Genomic DNA, 19,353 nt, shown 5'->3' with positions numbered 1-19,353 from the left:
CTGTGCTCGAACTCTTACGACGATCGACGAAACGCCGCGAGTAACGACGGTAATGGTCAGGGGCCGGACGTCAGTAGTGGGTGGATGAGCTGACAGCCTGAGTCTGGCAGGAGGCGTGCTGGCCTAGTCCTTGCGCTCACCACTGTGTCCGGATTGCTTAGTGGTCAGAGAGTCTGCTTAGTAAGCAGGAGACTCGGATTCGAATCCCGGTTCAGCGTAAATTTTCCAGTATCCCCATTGATGTAGACCAATGCCCACTAGCAGGAAAATTTCCTTTGTGTCTTGATGTATCATGGCTGCTCGGTCAACATGGTCTCCGTTCTTTCGCACATGTCCGAAAGTACCGACACCAGGTATCTAATAAGCGAGGTATTGAACTAAGAAACTGTGTATACATCTTGTGGCAGTGTAAATAACGACTGGAATTACCCATATTATATTATCAGGTAGTCGATAACGTGAGCTCTTAGCGACTTACAACTTAACAACCTTTTCGAGACTCTGCCTTCCTGATAGCCATGTATGGTGTGTATACTGTAAGACCTTCGGTACACACACCATCAGATTATTTGACTTGTCGCTCTAACGAAGTAGGCGAGTGTCAGCAATATGTCTCGTGGTCTTATCGTGGCGTCTTTATCTTCTACTGTTAGGTCAGAGGATAGAAATGCCACTTGCACGCTTAGAGTAGCAGACTCATGGTGACCAACTTTAAACAGAACTCGATTAATTTTCACACACATTTATTAAAATAGTAACAAGCGTAAACCTTACGTAACTTGATTCTGGATGCTGTTTACAATTGACAATCTGAAGTTCCTTTGGTTGTGGTACGTTAATCTTATTCTCCATATCTCTGATACTTGACAAAGTGTCTATCCATTTATCTTCATGGCTATGTACAGGAATATGGTAATCTTATTAGGTGCAGATTGAAACGCCTATAGACTGGTACAGACAAATGCAGACTGGTACAGACTGGTAGACAAATGCAGACTGACTAATCAGAGGTCTGTACACTCGTTATAATACCTCGCCCGTTCAGGTATCACTGCACGAGTACGATCCGCGAAGGTTCTACGTTAGCAGCAATCTCATTGGCTGCATTACATATTAATACGTTGATCGCCGGAAGAAGAATTTGGTCCGTCTCTAAGGCAGCGCCATCTCGTAGTGCGCAGACGGACGAGTGCTGCGCCTTCACTGTTGTTCTTAGCGGGGCACGCTCTAGTGTGGAAAGTTGTGCACGCGCTGACTATGCAGAACTATGTACACAACACCAAGACATAACTGTGAAAGTGAAAAATAATGCGACCAGTGATCGTTTTACAAACAAGCGTGAATGATACAAGACTCTCGCTCTACGGATCAGTTCTGCTTCCTTGTTTTGGGTGCTTATTGCCTGGGCTCTGAATCATTTCAGTTTCTACCCTCTACCAGTAAGCTATCATGACGTGGCTTAACTAGGTGGCAATTTATAGTTAGTCATTTTCAGTATTCATGTAGCGTAAAGATGAAGACATCTAGTGTGAACATAGAAAGGAAGAAAGCTGCGTACACCCAACTGGTGGCAACCCAATCGTGGGTTGCGTGAGGTGGGCAACATAATAAACAGGTTAAAATGGCGGTTGGTCAGTTGGTTGGTTGGTCTGGGGGAGGAGACCTTAACAGCGAGGTCATCGGTCCTATCAGATTAGGAAAGAATGGGGTAGGAAGTCGCCTGTGCCCTTTCAAAGGGACTATCCCGGCATTTGCGCGAATCGATTTAGGGAAATCACGGAAAACCTAAATCAGGATGGCCAGTCGCGGGTTTGAACGCGAGTCCAATGTGCTAACCACTCCATAACCACGATCGGTAAAACTGGCGGAAATCGGAAGTTAATACTGGTGAGCCAAACCATTATCACCACCTGATTAATAGCATGTTGTTCCCCTTTTCGATCACAGTACAACAGAGGCTCTGAGCACTATGCGATCATCAGTCCACTAGAACTTAAAACTACTTAAACCTAACTAACCTAAGGAAATCACACACATCCATGCCCAAAGCAAGATTCGAACCTGTGACCGTAGCAGTCTCGCGGTTCCAGACTGCAGTGCCTGGAACCGCAAGGCCACCACGGCCGGCTCTTCTTGGTGTGGATTCTACAAGTCCATGACAGGACTCCACAAGTATGTGGCACCATGTGTATAGGCACAGGTCAAGCATTTTCCAGAAATTACGCGATGGTGGTTTAGGGCCACACAGTTGGCACCCAATGTGTGTTGCCGTGGGTACACATCAGGTACATATGCTGGCCAATACAGCAGTGTTGATTAACTCTAATTCCCCTCAAACCACTGTAGCAGTTTTCTGATCTTGCAACACAGACAACTGCCCTTTTGGAAGATGTCATTGCCATAGGAGGAGACTTCAAGCACGAATCGACGCAGGTAGTCCGCAGTAACCTTCACATAGTTCACTGCTGTCGCGATGCCTTCGATTACCATCGCAGGTCCCATGGAAGCCCAACTCAGTGTACACCGTAGCAAAATTCTGCCCACACTGGCCTGCATCTGTGGCGCAGTGCGTGTCTCATGCAGCCATTCGCCTGGATGACGGCGTGAAAGGACCCAACCACCGACTTAACGTAACAAGGAATACGACTCATTCGACAGGCGAGACGTTCCTATTGATCAGCGGTGAAAACTCAGTGATGCTGTGCCCAACACACTCACAACCGGCGTTGGGTCAACACAGATACACACAGGGCTCCTTTGCTCTGGTGCTGCATGTTCAACGATGGCCTTTGAACGGTCTGCTCTGAAAAACTTGCACGAGTACTGTACTCTGCCGTCAGATCTACCACAGATCGCTGCCCATCCTCCGATCTCTACGTTTTGTGATGACATGTGGTCGTCCAGGAGCACACGGCCTACTCGTAATTTCATCATCCTTCCACCACTTCCCATAGGTGCTCACGACAGTAGTATGGCAACAGAGCGACCAGCTACGCCGTTTCAGAGATTCTCGTTTCCAGCCGAAGAGCCACTTCAATGTGTCCTTTGTCAAAACCGCTTATGTCAGTGGATTTCCGCATTTGTGGCCCCTTGTCTTCGTTACAATGACTGCCTGTTCATCTCTCTTCGCTTGCTGCGTCACGTGCCCGCATTACCACCAGGAGGTGTTCAAACTCACGGTGACCGTGGTCATAACGTTTTGCTTCACCAGTGTATGAATGTGTCGCATATGTTCTTTCGGACATGTTCAAAAGAATGGACACCACTCATTTATATAACTGATTCACCTTAATGGGCAATGAAACTGTAGCCTTTAGTGTGGATATAGATTTATGTCTGATCTCCAGCGGGAATCTAGGAGGGTTGTTTTTTAAATAAGGGCCATTTTTATTTTTCTTAAAAGATACAGATACTTTTGTAAAAAAAAACTTTTATTTTCTGACTATACACACTTTTACCTATTTTTCTACACAGTTGCCTTGTTTATGTAAGCACTTGTGATACCGTACAACTAAGTTTTTAATTCCCTCTTCAAAGAATTCGGCCGCCTGCTCCGACAGCCAAGAGTTCGCGGCCGCTTTCACTTCATCGTTGTCATTGAAGCGCTGCTCGCCAAGATGGTGTTTCAGGAACCGGAAAAGGTGAAAATCGATAGGAGCAAGGTCGGGGCTGTATGGTGCATTGTCCAAAACTTCCCAGCCAAAAGAATCAATCAAATCCCAAGTCTTTTGAGTGGTGTGAGGCCTAGCATTATCGTGCTGGAGCAAAACTCCTTTTGTCAGCATGCCGCGCCTTTTGTTTTGAATTGCTCTGCGGAGCTTCTTTAGAGTTGCACATCGCGCCGGTCCCAGAACACAGTTGCCATAATCTTACGCTTTGACAGCGTCTGTTTGGCTTTGACCTTGCCCGGTGAGGTTGTGTGTCGCCATTCCATCGATTGTCGCTTGCTTTTGGGAGTGATATGGGATAGTCATGTTTCATCTCCAGTGACAATTTGACTCAACATGTCATCCCCTTCTTTCACGTAACGAATCAAGAAGTCCAATGAAGTGGCAAATCTCTTCCCTTTGTGGTCCTCTGTGAGGAGTCTGGGTACCCACCGAGAACACAGTTTCTTAAAGTTTAGGTTTTCAGACACAATTTTGTACAAAACCGATCTTGAAGCTTGTGGAAATTCCAAAGAAAGAGTGGAAATTGTGAATCTTCTGTCCTCACGAGTCTTTGTTTCGACTGCAGCCACCAAATCATCAGTGATCACAGAGAACCGGCCTGACGTTTTGACGGCCATTTTTAAACACTCTAACCCATTGACGCACTTTACCTTCATTCATTGCCTCAAGCCATAAACTTCTGTTAACTGACGATGAATTTCTGCAGCTGATAGGCTTCTCGCGGTCAAAAAGCGTATCACTGACCGTATCTCACACGCGGCGGGCGATTCAATAATCGTAAACATTATGAAGTAGCACAGCGATGCGTACACGTCAGCTACAGAGCTGCAACTTGCATCAGTGTGAACGGCAAGGATGCCGGCAAGTGGCGCGGTGGCTTGCTGCGGCGTCCGCGCGAACTACGAGACTCTACGCGCGAACGGCCCTTACGTAAAAAACAACCCTCGTAAAATCAGCGAGCATGGAGGACGTGAGCAGCGACTGCAGACAGGTGGCGGTAGGTGGAAGAGTTGGCCTGCCGGGAAGCGTGCAGGGATAGTCTGCACTCTCACAATAAACACTGTGTCTGTGTGGTGCAGTAGGTAGCAGACCTGCCTAGTGAGCAGGAGGTTCTAGGTTCGAGTCCCTGGCTGGCAGACATTTTAACTTGCCACCACTAGTTTTGCACAAAGGCCTGATGGAACTGATACCATTAGTTCCATTTCTTTCTCCCAACCTCTACCTTCAATTAGAAAAATGGAAGTGTTACACCATGACGTAACAACCCGATAGTTATCAATGTTTGTGGAGATGTCCACCATGCACTAGGTATTAGATAATTAAACTTTCAGTCCATTCGTAACTGATGTCCACAGACATTATCAATTTGGGGTGTGACCTGCACAGGAATGAATAAACTTGCATTCGTTGTGGCATGGAAGTAAATAGAGTCTGATTCTCATTATCGTGGCTGAAACACGTACTGTGTCAGTTCACGAAGATTGCCACCTGCATGCTGGTATATGGCTATACATCTTCCTGGTATATAACTGTACATCTTCCCATCGTCTCCCAAAGGAGCTCTGTGGGCAACAAAGCATGGAACTGGGCGGGATAGTCAAGGATTCATACAATCCTCATCGAGTGAACTCCGGTTTGAAGTGTTATCCTGCTGGAACAAGTCAATTGGTATCCCTGCATTTAAACGTTTGCTACTTTTGCCACATCCTGGTGAACGTACAGCACCCCTTCAGTAATTACCAAATCGCTCCTCTTGCCATATCGAACGACTACCCCACAACGTTATTCTTGGAATTAGAGAGTAATGGGTCCCTAGAATTGCTGCTTCCTGTGAATTTTCGGCAGGTCCTCTATGGACACAATGATGTCGATCTGAGCGCCATAAAAAGAAGCGAGTCCCGTCGGTGAACAATATGGACTGTCACTCAGTATTGAATGTGAAGACATCGAAAAACATATGACTGTCGGAAGGACAGACTCAGCATACAGGAAAGTCAAAACAACCTTTGGTGACATTAAAAGCAACGGTGGTAACATTAAGAGTGCAACGGGAATTCCACTGTTAAATGCAGAGGAGAGAGCAGATAGGTGGAAAGAATACATTGAAAGCCTCTATGAGGGTGAAGATTTGTCTGATGTGATAGAAGAAGAAACAGGAGTCGATTTAGAAGAGATAGGCGATCCAGTACTAGAATCGGAATTTAAAAGAGCTTTGGAGGACTTATGGTCAAATAAGGCAGAATGGATAGATTACATTTCATCAGAATTTCTAAAATCATTAGGGGAAGTTGCAACGAAACGACTATTCACGTTGGTATGTAGAATATATGAGTCTGGCAACATACCATCTGACTTTCGGAAAAGCATCATCCACACAATTCCGAAGACTGCAAGAGCTGAAAAGTGCTAGAATTATCGCACAATCAGCTTAACAGCTCATGCATCGAAGCTGCTTACAAGAATAATATACAGAAGAATGGAAAAGAAAATTGAGAATGCGCTAGGTGACGATCAGTTTGGCTTTATGAAAAGCAAAGGCACGAGAGAGGCAATTCTGACGTAACGGCTAATAACGGAGGCAAGGCTAAAGAAAAATCAAGACACGTTCATAGGATTTATCGACCTGGAAAAAGCGTTCGACAATATAAAATGGTGCAAGCTGTTCGAGATTCTGAAAAAAGTTGGGGTAAGCTATAGGGAGAGACGGGTCATATGCAATTTGTACAACAACCAAGAGGGAATAATAAGAGTGGACGATCAAGAACGAAGTGCTCATATTAAGAAGGGTGTAAGACAAGGCTGTAGCCTCTCGCCCCTACTCTTCAATCTGTACATCGAGGAAGCAATGATGGAAATAAAAGAAAGGTTCAGGAGTGGTATTAAAATACAAGGTGAAAGGATATCAATGATACGATTCGCTGATGACATGGCTATCCTGAGTGAAAGTGAAGAAGACTTAATTGATCTGCTGAACGGAATGAACAGTCTAATGAGTACACAGTATGATTTGAGAGTAAATCGGAGAAAGACGAAGGTAATGAGAAGTAGTAGAAATGAGAATAGAGAGAAACTTAACATCAGGATTGATGGTCACGAAGTCAATGAAGTTAAGGAATTCTGCTACTTAGGCAGTTACTTAGACAGTAAAATAACCAATGACGGACGGAGCAAGGAGGACATCAAAAGCAGACTCGCTATGGCAAAAAAGGCATTTCTGGCCAAGAGAAGTCTACTAATATCAATTACCGGCCTGCAGCCATTTCTGAGGAAGAAATTTCTGAGGATGTACGTCTGGAGTACAGAATTCTATGGTAGTGAAACATGGACTGTGGGAAAACCGGAACAGAAGAGAATCGAAGCATTTGAGATGTGGTGCTATAGACGAATGTTGAAAATCAGGTGGACTGATAAGGTAAGGAATGAGGAGATTCTACGCAGAATCGGAGAGGAAGGGAATATGTGGAAAACACTGATAAGGAGAAGGGACAGGATGATAGGACATCTGCTAAGACATTAGGGAATGTCTTCCATGGTACTAGAGGGAGCTGTAGAGGGCAAAATCTGTAGAGGAAGACAGAGATTGGAATACGTCAAGCAAATAATTGAGGACGTAGGTTGCAAGTGCTACTCTGAGATGAAGTGGTTAGCACAGGAAAGGAATTCGTGGCGGACCGCATAAAACCAGTCAGTAGACTGATGACCCAAAAAAAAGGAAAAAAATGCAGACCGAAAGGCAGTAGAGAAACTCCCTCCAAACTGGAGAAAGGTAAACAATACAAAGATTTTCGAAGGATATCTCCAAACATTTTTGATACAAAACTGTTCATATAGTATAAAGATAAATTCTCCCACTCTCTTGCATACAAAATAAAATACAATCAAAGCCCCATACCATATGTTGGTCAGACCAGACAAAGCTTCCGAATTAGATTCAAAGAATAAAATGCATTTAGATACATGACCCAACAAATATGCCATAGCTACACACATTCAGGACATAGGACATTTCTTTGATAACAGCCGGCCGTGGTGGTCTAGCGGTTCTAGGCGCTCAGTCCGGAACCTCGCGGCTGCTACGGTCGCAGGTTCGAATCCTGCCTCGGGCATGGATGTGTGTGATGTCCTTAGGTTAGTTAGGTTTAAGTAGTTCTAAGTTCTAGGGGACTGATGACCACAGATGTTAAGTCCGATAGTGCTCAGAGCCATTTGAACCATTTTTTTTTTTTTTTTTGATAACACAGAGGACAAATGAGTAGTATTTCACAAAACAAACAAAGAACACAAATTCAGTGTTTCTAAAGAACTGGGAACCTTCAGTTACAATAGAAAACATGGATGAACACAGAAAATGCGAAATCTGAATGGCAATGAGTTTCTGTAACAGTTTTGCCGATACGCTAGATGATGCAATATAACTCACTCCACTTTCTACTTTTTTAGAGACCTCAATAAAAAAATTAAAAAATAACCTAGGAGTACTGTACAGAAACACTAATAATTACATTATGTGGATACTACGTCTGCAAGTTTTATTTTAATATTTTTTATTTTTGTCTTCACTGCCATGTATCTGCAACGGTAATACTTTTAACTAGGTATTGTAAAGAATCAAACAATGTTATGGCTGTTGTATGCATTTATAGTAATGAATGATCTGTGAGGCAAGTCACTGTATATTTACGTCGTTATAATCTTTAGTTTGTTTGTGTTATGGGGTCGTTTTCTGTGAGACAAATTAAGCTAACAAAGTATAGTTATGACGAACCACAGGGTTCTGTGCACTGTAACATATTCCAAATAACTCTGTCAACGTATAAAATTTATAGACTTAATGCCCTACTACGCTAAAAAGCGGCTGTTACATGCTTTTGTTGGAAAATGAAACCACAACAACTAACTGGCTGCATCCACCTGAAGATGGCAGTCTAAACGCTCGAAAAGTGTCTTGGGATGAAATAAGAAGAGCGAGTCTCCATCCGTCGGAGGTTCGAGTCCTGTCTCGGGCACCGGTGCGTGTGTTGTTCTTAGCGTGAGTTTTAGATTATGTAGTGTGTAAGCTTAGGGACCGATTACCTGAGCAGTTTGGTCCCGTAGGATCTTACCACAAATTTCCAAAAATAAGAGTGATGACGCAAATAATTGTTTCATTTGAACTTTTATTGTTATAAACAATGTCAGTTCCTTACATCAGTCCAACATAGAAGACGTAAGATAAATGTATAGTACAGTGTGAGAGAAACAGAATTATAGCACTATGTACAAAAGGAGATGTAGCTGACAGAAACACAAAATATATTCTTAGGACTCAAGTCCAGTGACGTGGTGGCCACTCGAGTAGTGTGACGTCAGAGACCACGGCACCGCCTCTCCAACGACGTGGCAGCGTCTCATTCGGGTAATATCGTACACAATTCTAGAAATGTGGACGGGCGCCATCATGTTGAAAGATGTAATCCTGGTTATCAGTTTCAATTTATGGCTACAGCCACAATTGCAAAACGTCGAGATAGGTGACAATGTATTGCATCCTTCGTTACTGCTAGATTGAAATTTGCAAAAAAATATTTAGCTGTTCCCAAAATGTCTGCAATGCATTTGAGAAAGTTGTGCCTCAAAAAGACAAGGCCCAAGTGCTATGACATGATGTGAATATCAGTTTAACGCAGATCTCAAAATACGTATAATTATTTGGTTAACTCTCATCATCCTTAGTATCTTTCTTTTTCACTTTTTGATGTCTTTACGATAATTGAGGCCCTGGTGTATAGTCTGAAAGCATTGGCAGTGAAAATATACACTCCTGGAAATGGAAAAAAGAACACATTGACACCGGTGTGTCAGACCCACCATACTTGCTCCGGACACTGCGAGAGGGCTGTACAAGCAATAATCACACGCACGGCACAGCGGACACACCAGGAACCGCGGTGTTGGCCGTCGAATGGCGCTAGCTGCGCAGCATTTGTGCACCGCCGCCGTCAGTGTCAGCCAGTTTGCCGTGGCATACGGAGCTTCATCGCAGTCTTTAACACTGGTAGCAGGCCGCGACAGCGTGGACGTGAACCGTATGTGCAGTTGACGGACTTTGAGCGAGGGCGTATAGTGGGCACGCGGGAGGCCGGGGGGACGTACCGCCGATTTGCTCAATACGTGCGGCGTGAGGTCTCCACAGTACATCGATGTTGTCGCCAGTGGTCGGCGGAAGGTGCACGTGTCCGTCGACCTGGGACCGGACCGCAGCGACGCACGGATGCACGCCAAGACCCTAGGATCCTACGCAGTGCCGTAGGGGACCGCACCGCCACTTCCCAGCAAATTAGGGACACTGTTGCTCCTGGGGTATAGGCGAGGACCATTCGCAACCGTCTCCATGAAGCTGGGCTACGGTCCCGCACACCGTTAGGCCGTCTTCCGCTCACGCCCCAACATCGTGCAGCCCGCCTCCAGTGGTGTCGCGACAGGCGTGAATGGACGAATGGAGACGTGTCGTCTTCAGCGATGAGAGTCGCTTCTACCTTGGTGCCAGTGATGGTCGTATGCGTGTTTGGCGCCGTGCAGGTGAGCGCCACAATCAGGACTGCATACGACCGACGCACACAGGGCCAACACCCGGCATCATGGTGTGGGGAGCGATCTCCTACACTGGCCGTACACCTCTGGTGATCGTCGTGGGGATACTGAATAGTGCACGGTACATCCAAACCGTCATCGAACCCATCGTTCTACCATTCCTAGACCGGCAAGGGAACTTGCTGTTCCAACAGGACAATGCACGTCCGCATGTATCCCGTGCCACCCAACGTGCTCTAGAAGGTGTAAGTCAACTACCCTGGCCAGCAAGATCTCCGGATCTGTCCCCCATTGAGCATGTTTGGGACTGGATGAAGCGTCGTCTCACGCGGTCTGCACGTCCAGCACGAACACTGGTCCAACTCAGGCGCCAGGTGGAAATGGCATGGCGAGCCGTTCCACAGGACTACATCCAGCATCTCTACGATCGTCTCCATGGGAGAATAGCAGCCTGCATTGCTGCAAAAGGTGGATATACAGTGTACTAGTGCCGACATTGTGCATGCTCTGTTGCCTGTGTCTATGTGCCTGTGGTTCTGTCAGTGTGATCATGTGATGTATCTGACCCCAGGAATGTGTCAATAAAGTTTCCCCTTCCTGGGACAATGAATTCACAGTGTTCTTATTTCAATTTCCAGGAGTGTATTATGGGGTTGGTGTACAAGCTCGTAGCATTTTTCCATAAGTTTAATTAACGCAGCAGATAGACATAAAACAGATTTTAATCATCAATAAAATACTTTTGTCCACTAGTTACGACAGTCAGCCAACGATGGTTTAACTTTTCGATTCCGCGTCTGTAGAAATCACGTGGCGTTGAGGCGAAGATCTCGTCGAGCCACGTTCGGAGCACATCCACATCCTGAAAGGAATTTCATTGGAGATTGTCCGTAGAGAGAGGAAAAGGTGAAAATCATAGACAACAAGATCGGGTGAGTAAGCTGGGTGCGGATTGACTCCCCAACCCAACTCCTGCACGGTGTTTTTTAGCAAGCGGAATGCGGACGAGTGTGATCATGGAGTAGCAAGTCTTAACGCAGTCCTCCAGGTCTCTGTTGTTGGACTGCGTCTGCAAGACGTCTCAGTTGGCAATATATATCAGCAGTGATGGTTACACCTCGGGGAGGCAATTCATAGTATACCACACCGTCACTGTTCCACCAGATGCATAACATTACCAACTGCGGATGCGTGCACGTCTTTGTACAGGGATTTGCTGCTTTGTATGGGCTCAGCCACTCCTTTCATTTCCTTATGTTAACATAGACACCATTTCCCGTTAGTAATAAAGATACAGGAAAGGAATGGACAGTTTTGTCCACGAACCAATTGATGACGAGCAAGCAGAGACGCGCACATTGCCAACCGCTGATTTTTGTGTTTTTGGCTAAGAGTATACGGTACCCAACACCCAATTTTTTTTAACCTTCCCCATTGCCTAAAAATGTCGTACGATGGTGGAATGATCACATTTGCAAGTTCTCAAATAAATGACGTGGATCATTGTGGATAAATGAGTTTGAACGATCTTCATCAAACATCGAAGACCTTCCTAAACGTGGAGAGTCACTAACGTCGCATCGCTTCTACTTACCACTAGAAAACCACTTTCTTGCGGTGCTCCATCCAGTTCCATTATGTTTCTGACTTCTCCAGCTGCTGTCACCTCACTGCTGCACTCAAACTGAAGAATATATGGGAAATGTTCCGATCTCTCCACTTGGCACTCTATTTTCTAGCGTCCGCAGCTCTGCTCACTATCTCCAAATGACAAAATGATAATACGTAAACTCAAATAGCAACAGTGAACTACAAATAGAAAATGACAATTAATAAATAAACCCATAGCTGCCGAAACACCACCATTCAAAAGAAAAACAATACGAACTTGCATGAGCATATCGTAAGTCTCTTATGTCAGTTGCAGCCCGCACTAGGAGCATACTCTGGGCAAAATTCTACCAGGCAGCTTCCGGCGTTCGGTTGGACAAGGTTGCCCATTCTCCATGATTTTTTACGTTATCGCACTGGAATCCCTCATAAAGGATCTGAAACACAGACTTTCGGGGATTAGATTCAAGGGCCACACCTTCCCCAGCAGAGCGTATACTGATGGCGCCCCTCCCTCAGATGAATGTGATCAGATGTTTGGACATTACATTTACATGAGATGTGGGTCACACGGCTGCCGTGAACTACAGACGTCTATCAAAGGCTATATGCACAGAAGGCCACCAGAACCTACAACGACGCATCCACTTCCAACATCGTGTCCAGCATCTTAACATTCACGTGGCCACCAAGTTGATACACAGTGCTCAGGTTCTCCCACTACCGGCAGCGACAGCTCGCAGACTACAGGCGACGTCTGGAGATTACCTAACTGCTACATCTCTATTTAAAGTCCGCTGCAATGCCCTCACGCTCCTCTGCGTGAAGGTGGACTGGGACTTACAAATGCAAGAGTGTATTTGAGCACCATGACGAAATTGAGGACTCGTCAACATACTTCACTTACAGGGAGTCTATTGGAGAAACTGATGCCGGCGTCCATCCTACCACCTGTTATGGTTGCGCACATCGTTTCATTTCTTTCCCGTATCTCGGCATTTCTACTCTAACATAGTTATGTACACCCTTATCTGCCCGAGAGGCATCTGTCGGTTACTGCTGTGATTCATCTCTTGCTATGAGTGTAAAAGCCTGAGCACACTATGGTCTGCGATGTGGAGAAAAGTCCAACAGCCCTTCCTCGCTACATGGGTATGAACAAATGAACAACGTGGCGCCATGTGCTTAAGCAGGAATACGTAGCATCACAAAGGTTGCACACGCTATTCGGCTAACGGATTCTTCCCTCTGCCCACAATGCTCTGTTTCTAAGTACAGGATGGTACTCAACTGTCGACATATAGCTTAACTGCTCACACGTCCTGTAACCTACTTTAAAAATATACAGAATTTTACTCACCATAAAACTATGTAACTCAAGAATTAACAGTATTCTCCAAATAGCTTTGATATGTATTACGCACTACTCAAATATTTAGAACGTTTAATATTTACAAACGCTGCACAAAACACAATCTCATGTCTCAGGAGAACAAAAACAGTAGAAAATTCTGGAAACTGGTTATGGTGGTCTCTAGTGCACGTTCCTCCATGCAGTTATCAAATCTGTCGCGAGACTGAAACACTGTCCAGGAAAGACCATGTGCTCCTAGGTACACAGTCCTCCAGGTATTTCCCATATGTAGTAAGTAGACAAACTATTTTTCATTGCAGTCTTAAATACATTCAAAAATATAGCAAAACTAAAACATGTCATTTATTTTGTTGTGGAAGTAGCTGTGTCTCCAAATCTCTTACTTGGGAACACTTAAAACACAAAATAAAGCTACCATCTGTTTGTGATGCCAACAACATCAAAATGCATTCTTAAGCACATACTGCTCACAAGATTTATATAAAAAACAGGAAATTTAGAAAAATAAGCCAATATTCCCTCTCAAACCACTTATAGTGTAATGTTTCATAATTTTAGGAGTGCGGAAAGTGAATTGATATTTGGCAATGACATGAATATATCTGATGTCATGCAGATGATAAGCAATGGCGAACAACTTGGGACTAGAATGATGATATTCCTCCCCCCCCCCTGCACTCCCCAGCCCCTCCCCCCCCCCCCCCCCCCACACACACAAACACGCTGTAGGAAGTTCTTTGATCTGGCTATTGCCAAGAAAGAGATGTGGTTTAAGAAGGAGCGGTTGAGAAATGTAATTGGACAGTAAAACACTGAGCTGCAAGTGGAAGAGCTAAAGATGTGTATTGACTTAATATCTCTCTGATTGGCCTCTTTGCAAAACAAAAATGGCTCTGAGCCCTATGGCACTTAACATCTGAGGTCATCAGTCCCCCCTAGAACTTTGCAAAACAGGGATATGGCTTAGGAGTGGGGGTGTGGCTTAGGAAGCTGGGAGCTGGGAGGGGAGAGTGTTGGGTGGAGAGAAGGAAGGGTAAGGAAGAGGAGGGAAGAAGAAGAAGGGATGGGGGGAGCTGCAGAGTCCTACTGGGTACTAGTCACATCGATATGATAAAATGAGTAATTTGCTCTCCTACACACGTGTTTCATTTTTGGATGTGTAATTTTCACACACTGTAGTTTTCTGAGTAGTAATTACTTGGATTTTTTGGTAAAACAATGAATTAACACTGATTTCAACTAATTATCATTGTTGTTATTATAATAAAGTATTTGATACACATTAAGGTAATTAAACAATTTGTTATTATTATATTACAAATTTTATTACTGTTATTATTAGAACTGTACACTCCTGTGGCATGTTAAACTGATGGTGACATCAAGTTATATTGTCGAGACGAGAGGGATATAACTCCTGTGGCATGTTAAACTGATGGTGACATCAAGTTATATTGTCCAGACGAGAGGGATATAACAACTCTCCATCTCCAAATGATAACTGGCTATGTCACACTCACCAGGTAGCTCTTTGTAAATGTGGAAGAGGTTCATGCAACTTCTACTCTCTACAGCCTTTTGACAGCCAACAGGTCGTGTCTATGCAGAGAGTGGCCTGCAAACAAAGACGAGTCTTGAGAAGCTGTTGTGAATTGTGTGCAGACAGGAGCAGAACCGGGGCCAGATGCAGTCTGCCTGGAGGGCGTAGTGACAGTGCAACCTGGTGGCAGACTGGGGAACCTCGTGCTAGAGTACGCTTCTGCAGCTGCCGTGGCGCGGCGGCACCATCTGCGACTAGCTGTTCCATCCAACATTTCCAAGTTGCTGGCCACAGTCTTTGAAACCTCACTGCAGACCCTTTGTCCGTGCTTCTGCAGCAGCCTCCGTGCCAGGGACAGAATCTTACTGAGAACAAAGTGCTGAACGACCAACAGAGACAGCCGCCACATCCACTCACTGTAGAGGAAACGGTGAGATGGGCGCGGAGTAGCCACATGCCTGTCATTCTCAGGTAGGTAAAGAAATGTAACATACTGAACACAAATAGTCAATAAGGTTCATTTGAACTATGTAAGTGCCAAAAAAATCACTGTGAACAGCAAAAATCATGAAATTATTATGAATAACTGCCCATGACGACCCTTAGTGGAATGGCCATATACACTGTTGGCCATTAAAATAGCAGCTCCAAAAAAGTGGCTCATAACAAATAAATAATTGGCTTGGAAGTGCAGGTGATTTAGTATTTCAGTGCATCAGCACAAAGTTCACAGGAGTAACACCGCCATCTACAATACAGTCAGGGCATCGGAAATTCCCATAATAAACTTGTAGAACTTGTATAGTAGAGTGAGTACATAGTACTGGGTGATCAAAAAGTCAGTATAAATTTGAAAACTCAATAAACCAAGGAATAATGTAGATAGAGAGATAAAAATTGACGCACATGCTTGGAATGAAATGGAGTTTTATTAGAACAAAAAAAAAACAATATCACAAAATGTCCGACAGATGGCGCTGGACAGCGAAACATCAGTGACTACGCATGAAAGTCATGTATAAAAGGAGCTGTAATGAGAGAGAGAATCAGATGCACCAGCAGTCGCAGCATGTTGACGTTACCTGAAAAGGCGCTTTTAATGAAGCTGTATTATTAGAATGGGGAATGTGTTAGTTCAGCGTTATGACCCTATCACCATAGGAAGGGGATTCGAATGGGTAAAGGTCTTTTGACAAATGCAACTGTGGCGAAAATGATTTCGAAGTTCGAAACCACGGGTTGTTTAGACGATAGAGCCCGTAGTGGCCGACTGAGCACAAGGCGTAATGCTTCTGAGACAGTTCAGGAAGAAATGGAGACTGTACCAGGTTCGTCTATGCACGCGGAAGTCAGCGCTCATGCAGCCGTACGTTGCACCAGCATTCCATACACTACTGTTTGGTTGGCACTCAAGCGTACCCTCCGATGGGATCCGTACAAAATCCATCGGGATCATTAACTGTTAACTGGCGATTTTGTGAAGCAGAGGGCATTTGCGGTGTGGGCGTTTCAAAAGATGGCGAGGGAATGACGGTTGGTTGAGTAACGTGTTGTGGACCAACGAAGCTCATTTCACGCTCCGTGGGTCTGTCAACACCCACAACTGCAGAATTTGGACTAGCGAAAATCCTAGAACTGTCGTGGAAACTCCATTGCACGACGAGAAAGTCATGGTATGGGTTGGATTTACCACATCTACCGTTATCGGGCCTCTTTTCTTCAAGGAAATGCGTGATTCTGGTTTTGTAACTACTACCGTGATGGGTGAGAGGTACGCCGATATGTGACAGAATCGCATCATCCCCAGCCTGGCTGATAAACACTTGCTGGAACGTACGATGTTTATGCAGGATGGCGCTCCACCCCATATTGCTAGACGCGTGAAAGATCTCTAGCGCGCGCTGTTTGGTGATGATCGTGTGCCCAGCCGCCACTTTCGTCATGCGTGGCCTCCCAGGTCCCCAGACCTCAGTCCGTGCGGTTATTGGCTTTGGAGTTACCTGAAGTTGCAAGTGTATCATGATCGACCGACGTCTCTAGGGTTGCTGAAAGACAACATCCGACGCCTATGCCTCACCATAACTCCGGACATGCTTTACAGTGCGGTTCACAACATTATTACTAGATTACAGCTATTGCTGAGGAATGATGGTGGACATATTGAACATTTCCTGTAAAGAACATCATCTTTGTTTTGACTTACTTTGTTATGCTAATTATTGCTATTCTGATCAGACGAAGCGCCATCTGTCGGACATTTTTTGAAGATTTGTATTTTTTTGGTATGCAATAAGGTGGACAGTATAATGTGTACTATGTCAGACAGCCACCTGATGTTATTAGATGTCTATCTTTGTACGAGACCTGTTCAATACCTAACCACCTCCAATACAGTAAACAGAGCTCAGTACATGTTTTCGGAGCACGCAGACATGATCCTTGAATATGGTGAAGCTCGAGATAACAGAAGAGGTGCTAGTTGGCTGTATCAAGAACGTTTTCCACAACGTAGCACGCCATCATAAAAACATTTATCCAAGATACACAGCAGCTCCGAGAAAGAGCTGCCTTCACTGTGAGGAGGCAGGAACCTTGTGCTCCATGGCAACGCGGCACGCCCGAATTTGAAGATGATGTACTGCATGGTATTGAAGAGATCCCGTGAACGAGTTCTTCAACAACTGTGTGTGCAATGAGTGTTAGTCACAGTACCGTCTCGGACATCTGTGTGAGCGACAATTACTTCCATACCACGTAGTAAGGGTACACATTATCGGTCCTGCCGAATACCACGAAGTGTTTCCTACTGCTCACAGTTCTTGTACTGTTACATCATGTGTCTCCACAACAAGTTCTGTTTACAGCTGAATATATGTTCTCTAGGGACTGTGTTCAGAATTCGCTAAATAGGTACATTTGGGCAGGTGGAAACCCTAGTGCCATGCATGCTCGGGGATATTGCAACTGGTTCGGTAATTAAAGTGTATGCAGGTATATTCTGGACTGTCATGTGATTGGGCCATACCTCTTTCCAGTCAAGCTAACTGATCCTGCTTACTTGATCTTCCTGCAAAACGCATTGCACCCGTTCTTGAAAGCTGTGGCACTGAATGTTCGTCAGGAAATGTGGTTTCAGCATGGTGGTGCACGACCTCACTTCACATGCGTTTCAGAGGTATCTCGACAGACGATATGGTAAAAGATAGAGAGACTGAGGTGGTTCAACCACGTGGCCGCCACGACCGCCAGACTAAACTGCTGTGGGCTACTTCTTGGGTCGACATATGAAAAGTTTAATTTGTGAGGCTCCTGTACAGACCGAGGAAGATCTGCTGGCACGAGTTCAGCTCTAGAAACTGGAGAGGCATCACGTGGGATGAAGAGTGTGCACAAGAACATGCTTTGCAAAAACAAAAACAAAACAAAAACAAAAAATGTTCAAATGTGCGTGAAATCTTATGGGACTTAACTGCTAAGGTTATCAGTCCCTAAGCTTACACACTACTTTACCTAAATTATCCTAAGGACAAACACACACTTCCATGCCCGAGAGAGGACTCGAACCTCCGCCGGGACCAGCCGCATAGCCCATGACTGCAGCGCCCTAGACCGCTCGGCTAATCCCGGCGGCAACATCCTATGCAGGTACGTCTGTAACAATGCTGCTGGTCGCCAAGTCGAGCCGCTGTTGTAATCCAGCAGTACTGCTCTAGCAGTAGAACAATGATAATTATAACAATCAAGTATAATAATAATAATAGTAATGACAGTACATAGAAAGAGTGCCACAAGACAAATTGCCTATTGTGACAACCCATGGGAAAATCGTACAAGTTCCACATTTTAAGTACCTGGGAGAAATCATCCAGCCATCATGGATCAACCTAAAGGCCAATGAAAGGAAAGAATAAAAAAAACTACAGAAAGCATATAAACTCACGTGGAACTATGATAACAAAAAGTCCATATCCATTAACGCAAAATTGAGGCACTGCAACACTGTCGTACTTCCGGAGGCACTGTATGAATCTGAAACAACACAAATAGGTGGGCAAACTAAAATCAAGGAAATAGAGAAACACGAAGAAAAAATTCTCAGGAAAATTTTTGGCCCGATACAAGAGCAAGGAATCTGGAAGAAGAGACCAACATCAGAATTATATAAATACACAGACAAGATTACGGATATAATAAGGAAAAGAAGAATACAGTTCTACGGACATATCCACAGGATGAATGAAAACAGAATTTCAAAGCGAATTCTTAAAGTCATCAACTCAGGCAAGGGAAAAACAAAATGGATATAAGACGTTGAAGAGGACCTCAGACAAGCACACATAACAGTAAACGATGCAGAAAATAGAACTGAATTCAGGAACATCATCAAAAAAACATAAATTTGACACCAGAACACAGAAGAGACCAGGATGCAAATGGACAGCGGAGCGAAAGAAACAACACAGAGAAAAGAATGGTTCAAATGGCTCTGAGCACTATGGGACTTAACATCTGTGGTCATCAGTCCCCTAGAACTTAGAACTACTTAAACCTAACTAACCTAAGGACATCACACACATTCATGCCCG

General features: G+C 44.7%; 1 protein-coding gene across 2 annotated transcripts in view; it reads left to right on the top strand.

Annotated features, from left to right (window-relative positions):
* LOC126291892 (galactoside 2-alpha-L-fucosyltransferase Sec1-like) overlaps positions 1 to 19,353 on the top strand; it is a 182,412-nt gene that overhangs the window by 70,224 nt on the left and 92,835 nt on the right. For both annotated transcript variants that reach the window (XM_049985621.1, XM_049985620.1), the window contains exon 3: positions 14,890 to 15,238. In XM_049985621.1, coding sequence (XP_049841578.1) covers positions 15,222 to 15,238 — 17 coding nt within the window. In that variant the 5' untranslated portion in view covers positions 14,890 to 15,221. The remainder of the gene's footprint in view (positions 1 to 14,889; positions 15,239 to 19,353) is intronic.

The sequence above is a fragment of the Schistocerca gregaria genome, chromosome 9 (assembly GCF_023897955.1).
Source record: "Schistocerca gregaria isolate iqSchGreg1 chromosome 9, iqSchGreg1.2, whole genome shotgun sequence".
Classification (NCBI taxonomy): domain Eukaryota; kingdom Metazoa; phylum Arthropoda; class Insecta; order Orthoptera; family Acrididae; genus Schistocerca; species Schistocerca gregaria.
This window is presented reverse-complemented; position numbering and strand designations above follow the sequence as displayed.